Source organism: Pteropus vampyrus, unplaced genomic scaffold (genome assembly GCF_000151845.1).
Source record: "Pteropus vampyrus isolate Shadow unplaced genomic scaffold, Pvam_2.0 Scaffold397, whole genome shotgun sequence".
NCBI classification, from domain to species: Eukaryota; Metazoa; Chordata; class Mammalia; order Chiroptera; family Pteropodidae; genus Pteropus; species Pteropus vampyrus.
Window position 1 is genome coordinate 1,532,102 of NW_011889178.1, and position 17,048 is coordinate 1,549,149.

General features: G+C 33.5%; 1 protein-coding gene across 2 annotated transcripts in view; it reads right to left on the reverse strand.

The window, feature by feature from the left end:
- The window catches only part of PLPP1 (phospholipid phosphatase 1), a 71,926-nt gene that overhangs the window by 25,524 nt on the left and 29,354 nt on the right, over window positions 1–17,048 (reverse strand). The window contains exon 2 of one of the 2 annotated variants that reach the window (XM_011380618.2): window positions 16,353–16,507. The exons of the other annotated variant lie outside the window; for it this stretch is intronic. Within the exon in view, the coding sequence (XP_011378920.1) occupies window positions 16,353–16,507 (155 nt within the window). The remainder of the gene's footprint in view (window positions 1–16,352; window positions 16,508–17,048) is intronic. 2 annotated transcript variants of the gene reach the window in all.

A 17,048-nucleotide genomic window follows, 5' to 3' on the forward strand; every position in this document is an offset into this window, starting at 1 on the left:
GTGTATTTACTACAAACATCAAATCTGTTCAAGTTCCAAGGGCCAAATAAAAAGAAGAAGTGCATTTCTAGTTCTTTTATTTATCTTCCTAGTTTGTATTTAGACTCTTAAGATATGAACCAAAGTTTATTTCTTTGTGTAAGCCAATTTACCAATAGTGGTAAACTCATTAGAAGTCTTTAAGAGGCTCACAAGGTTCCTAAAGCCATACTTCTAGTAAATGATGCATTAAAAAAAAAAATTAAATAGAGCTGACTTTTCTAACTGACCCCTATACTACCTCTCATATCTGAATTCAGACTATCCTCTAATTCACTGAATTCTTTGCATTCAGAGAAATGGAGTGATGTGCCCAAACCTACAATACAAATACTGTGGCTGCAGCAAAAACCTTTTGCACTTAGCACACATCATGGAGGTGAATACTCAGGGCTGTAGTTTTAGTTGTTGCCTGCTCAATACAATAACTAAATGATTAGCCTTCAACCAATAACTGTACTCTAACCCAATATGCAAATTTATCCTTTTTTTTTTTTTTTTACAAAGAACAACCACTTCTATAATTCATTTTACTTGTAAGAACTCAATACATAATATTGGACACTTTCAGTGTCTATATTGCATATTTCTGAACTGCTTTAATTTTTCAAAGAGCATTTCTTTCTTTTGGAGTAAGAAAAAGATATCTAGTACAGAAATTAAATCCATGTATGATTAGTGTCTAAAACTCAGTAGATTTTATGTCCTTATTCTCAGAAAAAAAATTCATACTTAATAGGCCCAAATATATTGAAAAATGTTTTTAACAGGCATATCTATTAAGCTGATTTTTTTTCTTTTGACCACAAAAACTATGTTAGAAATTATTCTTAGGTTTAGAAAAAAATGTTTGTGGGTATTTTTTAGAATAGGAGGGAAACAAAATAAAATCACATACAAATGTAATTAGTCCATTTTCTTAAAATAGAAATATCCAAGTGGGCAAAAGAGTGAATCCATTGTGCAAAAAATTTTGCTAGGTGCTATCGGGAATACAAAGTTGAATAATGCACAGTGCAAAATTATAGCAGAGACTAAAGAGAGGTACAAAGAGCTATGAGGGTTCAAAAGAGGAGAGCTGGTGAGGTTCCAAAGTGGTGATATACAAAAAGCTGGTGGTTATCAAAGTCAGAATCTCAGCAGAAGGGGTCTGGTAGAGAGAGAGATTTGGGGATATAAAGAATCTCTGAAGCCACAGAGGAAAAAGAAATTGTGTGGGACAGCTATGAAGTGAAAAGAAGTGGAGGATGTGAGGCGTGGCAATAGCAACACTGAAGGGATGAGCAGAGGAAGAAGATCCACTGAGGCAGACTTGGTGGGCTGACGGAAGGCCAGAAGAGAGTAATGTCCTTGAGGCCAAGTCCAGAGCGTTTCAGGAGGTGCTGATGGGTCCACCATGTCCAATGAGTGTTCAACTCAGACTTAGTAAGAGTGGTTTTAATAAGGAAGATCATAGAGGTTTCAGTGAGACATGATAAAAATAATTAGCATGAATCTACCACAAATGCACACTATTTTTTTGAGAAAGTAGAGACGGTATCACAGAAGGCCTTAGAAATATTTTTAAATAGTTAATATTCGCAATCTCTCGTATAAGCCCACGAGATGTATTGTATCAAAGTCGTTACCCAATGCCGTTTCATTTTCACGAATTAACTAAACCTAAATGTTACCCCCCAAAAGTGGAATGGGGAGGAAGACCAAATCGCCGGTTGTTCACTGACCCACATAAGGCTCAAAAAGATGAGCTAGTACATATTCCTGTTCTGGAAATTTTAAAATTGGAACAAAGACTGACTCAGAGTTGGCACAAAGCACTGGGCCACGCAGAAGAAAGACTGGCTGAAGAAGAGGCTGAGAACAACGCAGGTCTGCAGAGAAAACATAAGAGACGAGCCTGACCCCTGAATGCAAAAAATAGAGAAAGTGGTTTTGGTTCCCCATTGCCAAAAGGCCTCTCTGATCATGCTGTTTGGAGTTGGTACAGTGCCTGGTATCCTTTCAACAAAACCCAATTTTACTTAAGCTACTTAGAAAAGGATTCTACTTGCAACCAAGAGAGCCATAACTAAAACAATTATAAGCATTCCCCCTACTTTGAGAGCATGCAGGTTACTATTGTTTTATTACTCTATATAACACTACAGTGAACATTTCCAAATACCAGTCTTTGTTTGCATATCTAATTATTTCCTTGGGATATATATTTTTTTGTGGAATTATAGGCCAAAGGATATAAATATTGACAAAGGTCCTTGACAAACTGCTCGAGAAAGGTTACTTTATATCATCAATTTATTCTACCAGCCACAGTGTACAAAAGCATGTAGAAATACAAAAACTTAAGCAAAGATATCTGGCATGTACTATACCTTTGGCATGTACTACAGATTTTCGGGCAAAGTGAAGGGTTCCACTTGCTCTTTCATCAATTCAAATCAACTACCCTTTTCCTTTTGCCTGAAGAGTACATCTCTAAACCAATCCCTTTTCAACATTTGTCAAACAATGTTCTTCTCAAAATTCAGCTGGTAAAATTCATTTTTATTCTCTTTTCTTTAAAAACAGCTTTACTGAGGTATGATTGAAACTATAAAATTCATCCACTCTAAGTATATAACTCAATTATTTTGCTAAGTGTATAACTGTACAGCCATCACCACAATCCAGTTTTAGAATATTTTCAATATCCTCCAAATTCTTATGAGCCATTTGCATTTCATCACTGCTCCCATCACTAACCCCAGGCAACTACTCATCTGTTTTGTCTATATAGATTTGCCTTTTGTGAACATTTCACATAAATGGAATCATTAAATATGTGGCGATTTTGTGAGTGGCTTTTATCATTTAGCATATGTTTTTGAGGTTCAATCATGTTGTAGCATGCATTTTTTGTTGCTGAATCCTGTTGTATATATATAAAGATAGTACATTGGGTTTATACATTCACCAGTGATGGGCATGTGGGTTGTTTCCAGTTTTTGTCTATTATGGCTAATGCCACTAAAAACAGTCATGTATAAGTCTTTGTGTGAATATATATTTTCATTTCTAATAAGTAGATATGTAGGAATGGAATAGCAGGGTCATATGTTCAACTTTTTAAGACATTGTCAAACTGTTTCCAAAGTGGCTGCACCACTTTACATTCTCACATTCTGCTTTTTAATATGCCCACATGGCTAGTCATATTAGCCCACTTAAGAATCAAATTCTCTGCATAGTAAACTCATACCCACAAATAAATATAGCTTTCTACTTTCTACCAATGAATATAATAAATCAAAAGAGAGCATGTTATGGTAGCTCATCGCTTCCACAAATTAAATACCATATGAACACTTTATATCCTTCATCAGAGATAGGAAAAGACAAAGTAAGAATGTAGTCACACAACATCTTGCACAAATATCCAGCATCTTGATACCATAATATAAATACTAACAAGTGTCTCAGTTAGAAAGATGGGTAGTGGGGTATCCAGCAAACTGAGATACTGTTTTCACGTGTGAAGGGAACTCCTCTAATAGTGAAAACTACACAAATGCCTCCACAAAATAATGTTAATAATGTTACTAGGTTCACCAATGGTGTAGCATAGATTGATATGTTGTTCCTTTTTCTTGCAGTATAGCGTTTCATCATATAGATATAAACCATTTCAGATGCCCAGGAGAGATGGATGTGCCACTTCAGAGTCCACAGTAGCAAATCATTAAGGGAACACACTAATTCAAGGTTAAGAGCAGTAGGCAAGAGACAGAAATTCTGATACAAAGCTGTCAGGTTCCTTGAGATTTGCTGAGAGGTCAAGAACTATACCACAATGGCCTGGCAGACAAAAAGACCCCACTAGCAGACCAAAAGACTCCACTGAACAAAGAGGATGACATCCAATTGTGAATTATCTCAGAGATCACACTTCTCTCCTAATGCCTGAACAAGAAGAGGAGAATGAAGGTGGACACTGGAAACCTAAAGAATCCAAAGGTATAGGTTAACCTGTAGAATAATGGGTCTATTATTGTTTTTGCCACCTGACTAGACTCCTAGGCTAACTAGATATGTGAGGTGTGTATTTATTTAGTCTAACTTCTCTATTAGGTCATTTGAAAACCTCCCTTTGTTTATTTACCAAAGGGGAAAATTCCAAGTAGGAAAGAGTCAGTTTTAAAAATACAAGTTGTCTAAAGTGAGTACCTAAAATATAATCATTCCAGTGAGTACTTAAAATATAAGAATTCATAATAAGACCGTAAAAAGAATATGTCAATGCCTTATTTCTTTTCCTTCTGTTTATATTTGAGAGAATGAACTCTGGTGACTATTCAAGAGAACCTGTGAAATTACCCTGACCCATTAATGCATGATCGTATGCGCACTAGGGCATATAGGGGCCCAAGGTAAAATGTAGTTCGGGAAACAGAAGGAATAAATCAGAAACAAAAATAATTACTGAACTACTCCAAAAAACAAAAGCCAAAAAGAGAGAAGGAATGGTCATGAGTATTGTGTAACTGAAGGAATACCTGGACTACTGTATTCTTGTATTACTTGAAGCATGACTATATTTCTTTTGTTGTAAACAATTAAGAGCAGTTACCTTATACATAATGTACTCTAGTGTCAAATGGAATGCTTATCTGAGTATACTTCATTAACATTAATCTTTACTAGAGGCAGAGTTTAAAAAAACTGAAAAATAATCATTATAATTCAACTAGACAAACTAAGATCTCAAAGTCCTCAGTACCATTTCTTTAATACTCTGTACAAGGCACTAGTTTGAAGTAAGGAGGGACCATAGATATGACACAGGTCTTATAGTGGTCAAATTCTGAATTTATTTTGAAAGTAGAGTCAATAGTATTTCTGATGGATAGATTGGATATGAGTGTGAGAAAAGAATCAACAATGATCCTGAGGTTTTCCATTTGAGAGACCAGAAGTTTAAAGCTGCATTAACTGAGATGAGGAAAACTGGAGAATGAATAGGGGCAAGGGACAGATCCAAGAGTTCATACTTGCATTCCTCAAGTTTGAGGTGCCTGTTAGTAGAGATGTCAACTAGGCAGTTGGATGTAAAGTCCATTGAGGGAGAGGTCCGGGCTAAAGATAGAAATTTGGCATAGGGGTGGTATTAAGAGCCATGAAACTGAATGCAATTGCCAAGGAGTGAGTCTACACTGAAGGGCAAAGAGAACCCAAGAATTGATCCCTGGAGCACTCCGATATTAAGAGATCATGAGGAAGAAAAAGAACTTCAGAGGAGAAGGACAAAGAGCAGCCAGTAAGGCAGAACTAAAATTAGGAAGATACAGAAAATCCCAAGGAATCTATCTGAAAACTCCTAGACTACCCAAGTGTGTGTAACAGGTGACAGGATTTAAGGTCAACACACAAAAATCAATCATATTTCTATATAGCAGCAATAAACAAGTAGAAACCAAAATTAAAAGCACAATACCATTTACAGTAGGTTCAAAACACTGAAATAGTTAGGTATAAACCTAACAAAGTATGTACAGGATTTGTGTCCTGAAAACTATAAAACACTGATGAAAGAAATCAAAGACCTAAATAAAGACTTGGATTGGAGGATTTAACAAGGTAAAGATGTCAATTCTCTCCAAAATGATCTACGACTTTAATGTAATTCTTATTCTCAAAATTCTGGCCTGATTGTTTGTAGACCCATTAATTCTAAAATTCATGTGGAAAAGCAAGGGAACTAGACAGCTAATACAATTTTGAAAAATAATGAAGTTGGAAGAGTCACACTCCCTGAATTTTTTGAGAAAAATGTGTCTATATTTTATTTTTTCCTCCACTCAATTTTAAGCTACTCAATATATATTTTACTACTCAATTTATATTTTTAGCTATAGAAATCGAGGTGTGGTATGTCAGGTAGAAAAGATATATATGTTAATGGAACAAGAACAGAGTCTAGAAATCTACAAAGTACAGCCAACTACCTTTAAAAAAACAAACAAACAAACAAACAAAGGTACGAACAACTCAGTGAAGAAAGAGAAGCTTTTTAGCAAGTGATGCTGGGACAATTGGTCATCTATACATACATACAAAAAAGTGAACCTCAACCTAAACCTCATACTTTATATAAAACTTTATATAAAATGGATCATAGACATAAGTAGAACACAGAAAACTATAAAACTTTTAGAACAGAAAAAAGTCTTTGTAATAGGGTTAGGTGAAGAACTCTTAAACATAACAATCTATAAAAGAAAAAATATCAACAAACTTGATTCATTCCAGTTTCAAATCTCAGCCTTGTTATTTACTAGGTGTAGGACCTGGGATGAATACTTCTCTGAGCAAAAATTTTCTCATCTATTTAAAAAAAAAACAAACTTGGTTCATCAAAATTAAAAATTTATGCTCTCAAAAGGTACTTTTAAGAGAATGAAAAAGACAAACTACAGACTGAAGAAAAAATACTTTCAAATCACATATTTAACAAAAGACGTTATGTATTCAGAACACACGAAGATCTTTCTAAACTCCACAGAAAAAAAAAAAAAATTACAAAATGAGCAAGACTTGAACCTACACTTCACCAAAGAGAATACATGGATAGTAAACAAGCACATGCAAAGATGTTCAACTACAGTAGACATTAGAGAAAAGCAAATTAAAGCTCTATTGAGCTATCACTACATACCTATTAGAATGGCTAAAATAAAAAATACTAGTGCTGGTGAAGATGCAGAAAAACTGGACCACTTTACATTGCTGGTGAGAATGCAAAATGGTATAGCCACTCTGGAAAACAGTTTAGCAGTGTCTTATAAATTTCAATCTACAGTACCAAAAGACCCAGCAATCTCACTACTGGTTATCTAGCCTACAAAAATGAAAATTTATGTTCACCCAAAAACCTGTAGACACTTTTCATAAAGCTTTACTTGTTAATAGTCAAAAACTGGAAATAGCCAAGATGTCTCTCAACAAATGGATAAACTATGATACATCCATATAATGGAATACTACTCAACAATAAAAAATATATATAACTATTGATGCATGCAACAAAACTTGGATAGATCTCAAGAGCATAACTCTGAGGTTTAAAAAAAAAAACCAATTTCAAAAGGATATATACTGTGTGAATCCATTTATATAACATACTTAACAAAAGTATAGTGATGGAGAATGAGAATGGATCAGTTGGTTGCCAAGAGTTAGGGTCTGGGGAAGGGTGTGACTATAAAGAGATAGTATGCGAGAGTTTCCTAAGGGTAATGAAGAGTTCTGAATCTTGATTGTGCTAATGGTTACACGAATCAATACACGTCATAAATTTCATAGAATTATACACACCAAAAAAAAAAAAAAAAAGACTACGTAAAAACTGGTGAAATATGAATAAGGTATCTTAGTTAATAATACTGATAATTTTACCATAGTTATATAAGATGTTATTCTTGGGAGAAGCTGCAGAAAGGGAACATGGGAGCTCTGAACTATTTTTGCAATTTCTATGTGAGTCTAAAATTATTTTTAAGTATAACATTTAAAAACGTTTTTAAAATGCTGCTGATAAATAAGATCAAGACTATTGGATTTAACAACTTGAAAACTGCTAGTTATTAAAAGGAACTATTTCCATGAGGATGGTGATTAGAGAACAGAATGTTTAAAGTTCAGATTATGGAGGTGGATTAAGTTATTAGAAATCGTATCAACTAGGATATAACTATGAGAGGTTAAGTAGCTAAGCCAAAGGACAGGACCTTTAAAGTAGAAAAGTTAAGAGAAGTGAGACTTTCTTATTGTATTTGCGGAAGGAAAAGATCAGCTTATTCTTGCAATATTCCCAAGGAGGCTACTAAACTATATCAAGTGCAACAAGTAATCAAGAATTCTTCTAGAGTTGATTTAAGGACCATAGAAAAGATCATTAAAGCCCTAAAAGAGTTGTAAAGACAGACAACAAAAAGATCAGGGAAAGAAATACAAAGCATTTCACTCCTACTTAGGTGAATAATTGGCAGTGCCTTTCTCCAAAGTACAATACCAAAATGGTTTGCTGTACTTGGAGCTTAATCGGTGAACTCTATTCTTAAGAACAAGGACAGACTTTGAGATAGGTGTTGTGCATGCATCAATGAAACAAATGCTCTTCTCATGGCTTTCTGACAAACCGAAAACATCCTTTTTACAGTTAGAGAAATACATCTAAACAGCTTACGTAACTTATACAAAGTTATGTTGAATTTCAGGATTGGAACTAAGAAATAGATTCACGTTTAAATTTTCAATTTTCAATTGTCTAGACTCAAAAAAATTCTTCCAGCAGATAAAGTCAACCTAGACAGACAAGCCCCATGGTATACTTTGGTGACTGCTACCACACTAACCCATTTCCTACCAAGCTTGCCTAATCTAATCTTCCCCATCTAGACACACATTTATAACTTCCAACTGATAAAAGAAAACCAAAACAAAAGAATTTACAGGACTTACCCATTTCCACCAAAAGAGACCCACTCCACCCTGAAGACAGTGAGGGACTGTCAAAAGAACGTGAACAATGGGGGTAAGGCAGACTTGATGGGGTCAAAATCCCAACTCAGCCTCTTGGTAGCTATAAAAAAGAAATACCTACCGACTTCAGAGGGTTGTCATGAGGAGAGAAAGACTCTATAACACAGTTGTACTTCATACACAATAGACAATAAATGACAGGACAAATGAAGCCTTCCATTTACCACATATGCAAAAATTCAAAACCAAACAATGAACAGCCAATTTATAATATTTTCAAAGAGAATAAGCAAAATTCTATAGTAAACAAAATAAATGTCTTTCCCAATTGCTCCTTCCATCTCCTTGCCCAGATTTTCTTACTGGGTCCCACAGAACATTGACTCGCCACGCTAGAAACACATAATCTGCTGTTAAAGTTAAACAGGGGTATATTCCCCAAGTTACAGAGAAATTAATTCAACAGAAATCTTACTTTTCTTTCAAATTTTTATATCTTCTAAAAATATGCCTTTAGGTATATCAGAAGATTAACACCAAAGTATAAGAATATATCTGATTTAACACATACGCATATTTAACTGAACACTTGATTGGTGTGTTGTGCTCCAAACTCCCAAGTATTCTACTGAGAAAATCAATCACTAAACTATTCTCCTCACTTTTACTGCCCTGCCAGTGACCTCTGCTTATATTCCCCCTGGATAAAACAAGATACCCAGTGGATCTTCCCCCAACCCCAACCAGCCCTCCAAGCCAAGATAGCTGGTAGAAAGTCATCTTAGATTAAAAAGATTCCTCACTGCTGCTATGTACCCTGCTGCCAGAAAGGCAGCAATTAGGAACCGCCTTCTGAAAGTAGGTTGCTCTAATACCAGCTCTCAACTAGTGTTGACTATTCATGGCACAAAAACAGATGTAAAAACACGAAAAGTTTTCTTTCCATAAGTAACATAGCATTTCATTTCTTGTCATGCTAGAAACACAGGTTCATGATCAAAGCAGTAAATTCCCTTTTTAAAAACTCTCATTCTCATTCTAAATATGAAAACTTAAAGATAATTGACAGAAATGGTAGATAACTTTTTAAAATTTTTATTTAAAGATGGAGCCCAAAGGAAATTTTGGCTACGATAAAATATGAAGTGATTTTCCAGCAAGCCAGATATGCCACATAAGTTGTTTGTAGCTACAAGGAAACACCAAAATGTTTCATGAGTGGCTTCTTTCCAGGACACTATTTTTGCTCACACTTCACAATTACTGAATAAGACAGTATTCAAAAATTACTTTATGCATTGTTTATTTTTTAAGGCTTACATCACCAACCCTGCACAGCAATCACAAATAAGTGTTTCACATAAACAGTTCTAAGTTTACATACTTCTAACCATAGATCCTGCTCCTCAATAAAAACCAAATTTTGGGTTTTCAATTATTTGTTTAAAGTAACCACATAATATGACTAAGAAATTAAATAATTTTAAATTAGCTTTCATTCGAAGGTCCAAAGTCCTCAAAATCCTAGTTCTTTCAAAACATTCGGTGCCAAAACCCAACCTGAACTTATCTAATGGCAAGACTTAACCTGAACAAAATGAACAACCCTAGACGTTATTTACTCCACTTTGACGTCATATTTCGCTGTATAAATATTAATATCTTGATTATGAGATACTCTCTTCAGCTCTTCCGAAGGCATTACATAAGGTATATGAATCATATAACATTTCAAAAATTTAAAAATTTCTGGCTCCAAGAGTTTTGGATAATGGACTGTGAACCTGTACTTAGATAAAAATCTTCACTATTAAAAGATGCTTCTAAATTCAATCTATTATTTTTCAAAGAGCCAATACAAACTCTTTGATGTATTCAAGGTAATTTACATAATAAAATTTTAAACAGTAATGGTCCCTTAAAATAAAATGTACTAAATATATCCCACACATACATTTTCTTAATTATAAGACTGTAGAGGCCACAAGATTTCAGTTCCTCATTTGTCGTTTTTCACTATAAAAATTTAAAACTGGCACTGAATTTGTAAGTACTATTGTGTTTCCCAAATTTATTAAATCAAGTTTATTCTATTTATTAAACTGTCAACCAATTTTGCACTCTTTTCTTTTGGTAAAAAACCACAAATCTCAAGTCAAAAACAATACTCTTATAAATTGAGTTCACAAACAGATAAGTTATATGAATCATAGCCTAGAAACTTTACTTTTTATATCTTATCAGGTAATCCAATCCCTAGCAATGAATGTACAAATATTCACTAACTATGAGGATAATTATTTGTAGCAATCTTAGTTAACCAAAGAACACTGATATTTCACCAGATTTTATGAGCAATTTTTTTCTTTTTAAATTTTTAACAATACATCTTATTTTTTAAAGCAGTTTTACATTTATAAAAAAAAAAACTGAACGGAAAGTAAAAGATATACTGTCACTCTACAACTATCACTCTTAATTTCCCCTCTTCTAAACATCTTTCATTAACGTAGTACCCTTGACATAACTAATGAACCAATAATGATATATTAACTAAACTCCATTAGGGTTCATTCTTTGTGTTCATTCTATGATTTTTGACAATACATAATATCATGTATCCATCATTACAGTATCATACAGAATAGTTTCGCTACCCTAAAAATTCTCTGTAATCCAACTACTCATCCCTCCTCTGTCCTCCCCACAACCCCTAGAAAACACTGATCTTTTTATTGTCTCCATAGTTATGCCTTTTCCAGAATGTCATAGTTGGAATCACACAGTATGAAGGCTTTTCACACTGTCTTCTTTCATTTAACAATATACATATGCATTTAAGGTTCTTCCAAGTCTTTTTATGGCTGGATAGCTCAATTCTTTTTGGCACTGAATAATATTCCATTTTATGAATATACCACAGTTTATCCATTCACCTACTGAAGGACATCTCAGTTCCAAGTTTGAGCAATTATGAATAAAGCTGTTAGAAACATCCATATGCTAATTTTTGTGTAAGTTTTCAAGAGCACAAGAAATGTAGCTCCAAATGGGAATAAGTAAACAAGAAAATAAAACCTTTTTCCAACCTAAGAAACCAAGCTCCTTAATACTAAATTTCTTTAATTCTAATTTCCTCCAGATTTTAAGATATCTCTAATCAGGATATATATTCAATATAATAGTCTCTCAATATTTTCCTAAAAAGATATTTTAATGAGCTATCCAATATTAAGCGATGGCTTGGAAACATGGTATATTTGTAAATAAGCTGAATTTATAAATGGTATATAAATATGGTGTATAAATAAGCCAAATTTTCATGGTAGTAATTATTATTAAACATAAGTGACAATCATATTCCATTTCATATTAGTAGTTTTTCGTTAAATTTTCTACCTATGTTTATTAAATACCTTATTACATACCAAGCACTGTGGTTGGTGCTAAGGGTAAAATGGTGAGCAAAACAGACTGGCGTTTTAGTAAAGTTTACCTTAGTAAAGTTTATTACTTTGTGCATACTGGAGTGAAACTCTGAAAAGGTAGCACAGCAACTATGTCAACGTGGAAACAGAAACTGGAACAATGCACATTCTAAAGTACAGACAAACACTTCAAACAATAAAGACATAATAGAATTTCAAATAATGCTTTCTTTAAAACAATTTAGGTAAAGGTTTTTTTGCACATTAAGATATATTCACATAGATTTTCCTCTATCATGAGCTAATGAGAACATACAATATACACTTGAGATGAAGTTCATCATTAATGATAATAAATAGTGACCGAGACACTCTCTTTTATGAAACTTTAGTTAAGCTCCTCTGAGTCCTCTTCTCAGTTAGGCTTTGACCTTATCCTTCTGTATTCATCCTGTCCTTGCTCTGCCTTCATGGCCCAGTCTTAGCAAGAATCCCCCAAACTTGTGGCTGGCATCTGAAGTGAGGACAGTCTTGTGGGGTAAGGGGTTCATGGGAATCCCTTGGATTTATAACCAGTAGGTCAGAACTGTGGGTGACCTGGGGACCCTAAAATTTGTAGCTGACAACTAAAGTGAGGACAATCTTATTGCAGACTGTGACCTTAAACCTGTGGAGTTTGACATTAACTCTGGTGGTTAGCGTCAGAATTAGATTACCATATACTGCAAAATGTAAGACAAACTTTCTGCCTTCAAGAAGTTATTATGTTTATCTGTAGGTCCACTCAAGTCCATAGACAACCCATCACTCCTAAAAGAGACTAGTCAGCCACACAGGATGCTGAGCCCTAAAGAAATGAGTGAAGTTTTGATTTTGACTTATTATGCATTTTAAAATATCGCCATTGAAATCTTTTGTTTTGGCACATTTCTGGAGACAGAATAAACTGAGCACACACAGAACAGTTAAGCTTCTGGAACAACTATGTGAAATGGGTATACAGTTAAGACAGAATTCACATTTATCAAAATGAAAATGGAATAATTTCTATGGTGTTTTAAAAACTTAAAACAGGCTTCCTTATGTGAAAAACACTATGAAAAAAGGGAGAGGAGGAAAAATGCAGGGGATAAAATGAAAATAATACCATTACCACTCTTCTCCCTCCTACCTCCACTTAACATATTACGAAGATCTTTCCAGATCAATAAACATCATCAAATATTAAAGGGATATCAAAATATTTCATCACTGAGGTCACTCATAAGTAGTCCCCTACAGCTGAATTTATTTCCAATTTTCTGCTATAAAAAATAATGCTGTAATGAACAATCTTGTAACTAATGCTTTTCATGAAACTATTATTTCTATAGTATAAATTGCTCAAAGTATAATTTCTAGGTCCAACGATATCTTCTTTTTAATATCAATTTACCCCCCTGCCAGTTTTGTGTATGAGAGTACTTGTTTTCTACACTTGACAGACTGGGAAAGCTCTTACCTTTGCCAATGTAACAAGCCAAATCATGTTCTCAGTGTTGTTTTAAAATGAACTTATTCAATTTCTTAAGAACATCTTTTTTTTAACATTTTTTGACAACTTTTTTCTTCCACTAACACCTTTTTGTTCATGCCTGTTGCCCACTTTGCTCTGGGGCATTCATCTGTTTCTCACTAATTTATAAGAGTATTTATATGTAAAGGGATTAATAAGCCTTTTTCACATACATCCACATGCATTCCTAGCTGGTCGAGGAGCAATTTCGGTCATTGTAAATAATACAATGTCTCTTTAGGAGTTTTATAAATTGGTCATGCACACACAAAAAACATTGGCTATATTATTTTAGGTTAAATTTTTACTAAATGATTAAACCACAGAACAATCGAGAGCTAAGAAAGGCAACTACTCACATACTCGTCAATATAAAATAACCTATTAAGTACTAAAAGAAAGTTTTCTATTCCCAAACTATATACATTTTAAATGCTGGAAAAAGCATACTTATCCATTGCAACATAGGGATTTGGGATTTAACTTTATGGTTACTATCATTACTCTGAAAATCTGCATACAAATTCAAGCTTTTATCTTTTTTCTAGAAATGTAAACTTACAAAAGTAAATGTATAAAGAACGGCAGAAGGAGATGGTAAACTTATGTAAAGCCAAAATGGGAGGGGAAAAAGGTAGTGTTAAATAAACAGTGCATCCTTAAAACCCAAAAAGAAACTTTATGCTAAAAAATATGAAAATCTATAGTTTTCTGAATGTTACATCTTTTTCATTAGCTGATGAAGAAACAGTACAGGATGCATTTTTTTAAAAATTATTGACCTCATATTGTAAAATTTAAGTCACTGATTTAAAATGTTCAGTTAAATGTTTTACATATAAACTACTAAAACAAACAAATCTACCCTAGAAATATGCTAAAATCCCTTCACATTAATCCACAAGCCATAGCATTTAAGGTCCAGAAAGTAGCCAAATACTACTACTTCTTTTAATACAAATAAATTTGCATTAAAATGTCTTTCCAGATCACATCTCTATAATAGCAACCTCACAGGAATTCATAGCCAAGAACTCAAGGATTCAAACCAAGTCTTTTTCTACTACTTTTTTTAAATTTAGCTTTACTGCTCTTAATTTAAGCTGTTTGATACTTATAATAACTCAAAAATATTTGTTATAAAAATAAGTAAAAAACAAGGCACAAAATTATATTTGCACACTGCTCATATGATCTAAAAAACTGCCCAACGAAAAGAAATAATATCAAAATGTTAACAGTAGTTATCCTTAGGTAGTAGAATGAAGGGTGATTTTTTTTAAATTTTTCCTTGATAACAGATTTTCTTAAATTCATTAAAGAATATGTATTTTTATAATTCAGCTTTTTTAAGAAAAAGATTAAATGTATCAAGTTAAATAACTAAAAAGTAACCTCCGAATCCTCAAGCAATTACTCTCAAGTACAAGGGTAGTTTTTAAAAAACTTTTATTAGTCAATAGCTGCTCAAAATAATGGCTACAACAAATACCTTGAACTTACTTCATACAAATACAGTAACATTGTCTGTTATCATCTAAGTGGCAGTAGTAGATGCTTTCCTGCACATTGTTTCGTAAGCCTGATGGCTAACACAGAACTTACCAGTTATGGTGGAATTTACGTTTTAGAAAAAAAGTAAGTATCTCCTTAAACTAAATTCAAGATTTTTTTCTCTCCTTTACTTCTATAAAAGTAGTTATAATCAAATTAGAATGTGTATACTGTACATAGAAATATTTAATATATCTTGGAACATAACAAAATTCAAGCCCCCTTCACCTTCAGAGAATACAGTACTAAAAATGACCCCCCAAAAAAACAAACAAAAAAACTGCTAGACAAAATGAACTCAGATATAAACTAGAAAATCAAAGAACTAGGTTATTATTCTTCGCCAATTTAGGGGCAAAATAGAGAAAGAAAAGTCAGCTTGTCCTATTGTGGAAATGCGTCTGCTGAGTTTGCTTAAGACAAAAATTTTTAAGTAAACTCTCTGGGGAAGACTACTGATAAGAGATAGGTGGTCAGAGGAAAAGTATGGCATGACCTGCTGACTTCCAAGACACTCTAGGAGGTAAATCTCTACTCAGCTCCTTCTATTTCCAAGTCACATAGAGACATAAGGCAAGGTTCAGGAATCAGAGTCAAGGATAAAGGAAGTAAGCACAACATCTTAAGTGCCAATCTTATCCAGTTAGTGAAACTTAACCTAGAAGGAAACTTTACAGTTATCTAAAATAATGAAACCCAATATTATCTTACAAACTGATGAACTATATAAAGGTCAATACAACTTAAAAAATAATGATACAATTCTGACGTATTCTGAGGATTTTTTTTTTTTGCATATATATTTATAGCCTTTCTACAGAGTTATTTTCTCAAATTTAATTTAAAAAATCTATCCTTTATTATGGTCTCAATTTCTATCTAATAATATGATAAAACAAACAATCTTAATTTTAGCTCTGCCGTAGAATAGCTTACTGGGCTTTAGCAAGTGTCTGGGCATAAGTTTCTTCACTTGTATACTAAAAGGAGTTGGTCCAAATGACTTAAATGAACCCTTCCATTCTAAAATAATCATTCTATAATTCTTCATGATAACATCAAGTTGTTTTGGGTAGCATCCCCTTTTAACTGGAGAGGCTGCCCCTAGATTAAAACAGTGGGTATATTCCTCAAGCAATCATTCACCACATAAACACTGGTGAGGATAGTGCTTTGGATTTACCCCCGCCCCAACTCCATCACTTCATTCAACCTTCAGCACAACAAGCCCACTGCTACCTATTTATTAATTTACTTACAGAGGAAATGGGTAAACCAAGCCCCACTGTGCTGAGGACAGAGCTTGAGACGGTACTGTCATGGTACGGATACTTGATGCTGTTGTCTGTACAGAAAAAGCCTCTCTGAAATGGATATATTTGGCCCAAATTTAGAACAGCCATAGGCATGGAAGCTGTTGGGGAAGGGAAAAAAGACACACATGGTTAAATTCAATTCACTTCGTTAGGAAGTAAAGTCTACTGAATGGGGTGCAAATCTTAAAACATACTGTACCCTTTCTGAAAAACAAATATTCCACAATATCCAAGAATGAAGGTTGAGGAAACCATGCAGCATTAGCATGTCTATATCAGTCTCACCTCTATCAAGTATAAATTCTCTTGTGTTGACTTCCGATTTTAGAGACAATCAGTTAAAAAAAAAAAAAATGAGGGAAGAGAGCAAAATTGGCCCACAGAAAAATAAATCTGAGAAAACAGCAAGGTTTTACATTTTGTAACTAATTCATTTTTAATTGAATTGCTAGATATCTTAAATATGTTTAAGAAAAAAGGGGAAAACTCAGTAAATACATTTAATAATCATGTCATAACAGCCAAATAGAGTTGAGGAGAAAGATATAAAATTTGTTTTACATTAAAATTTAAATTAATAGGGTTAGAAAACAATAGAAACCATAAGTATATTTGACAATAAAAATAGAAAGAAACAAG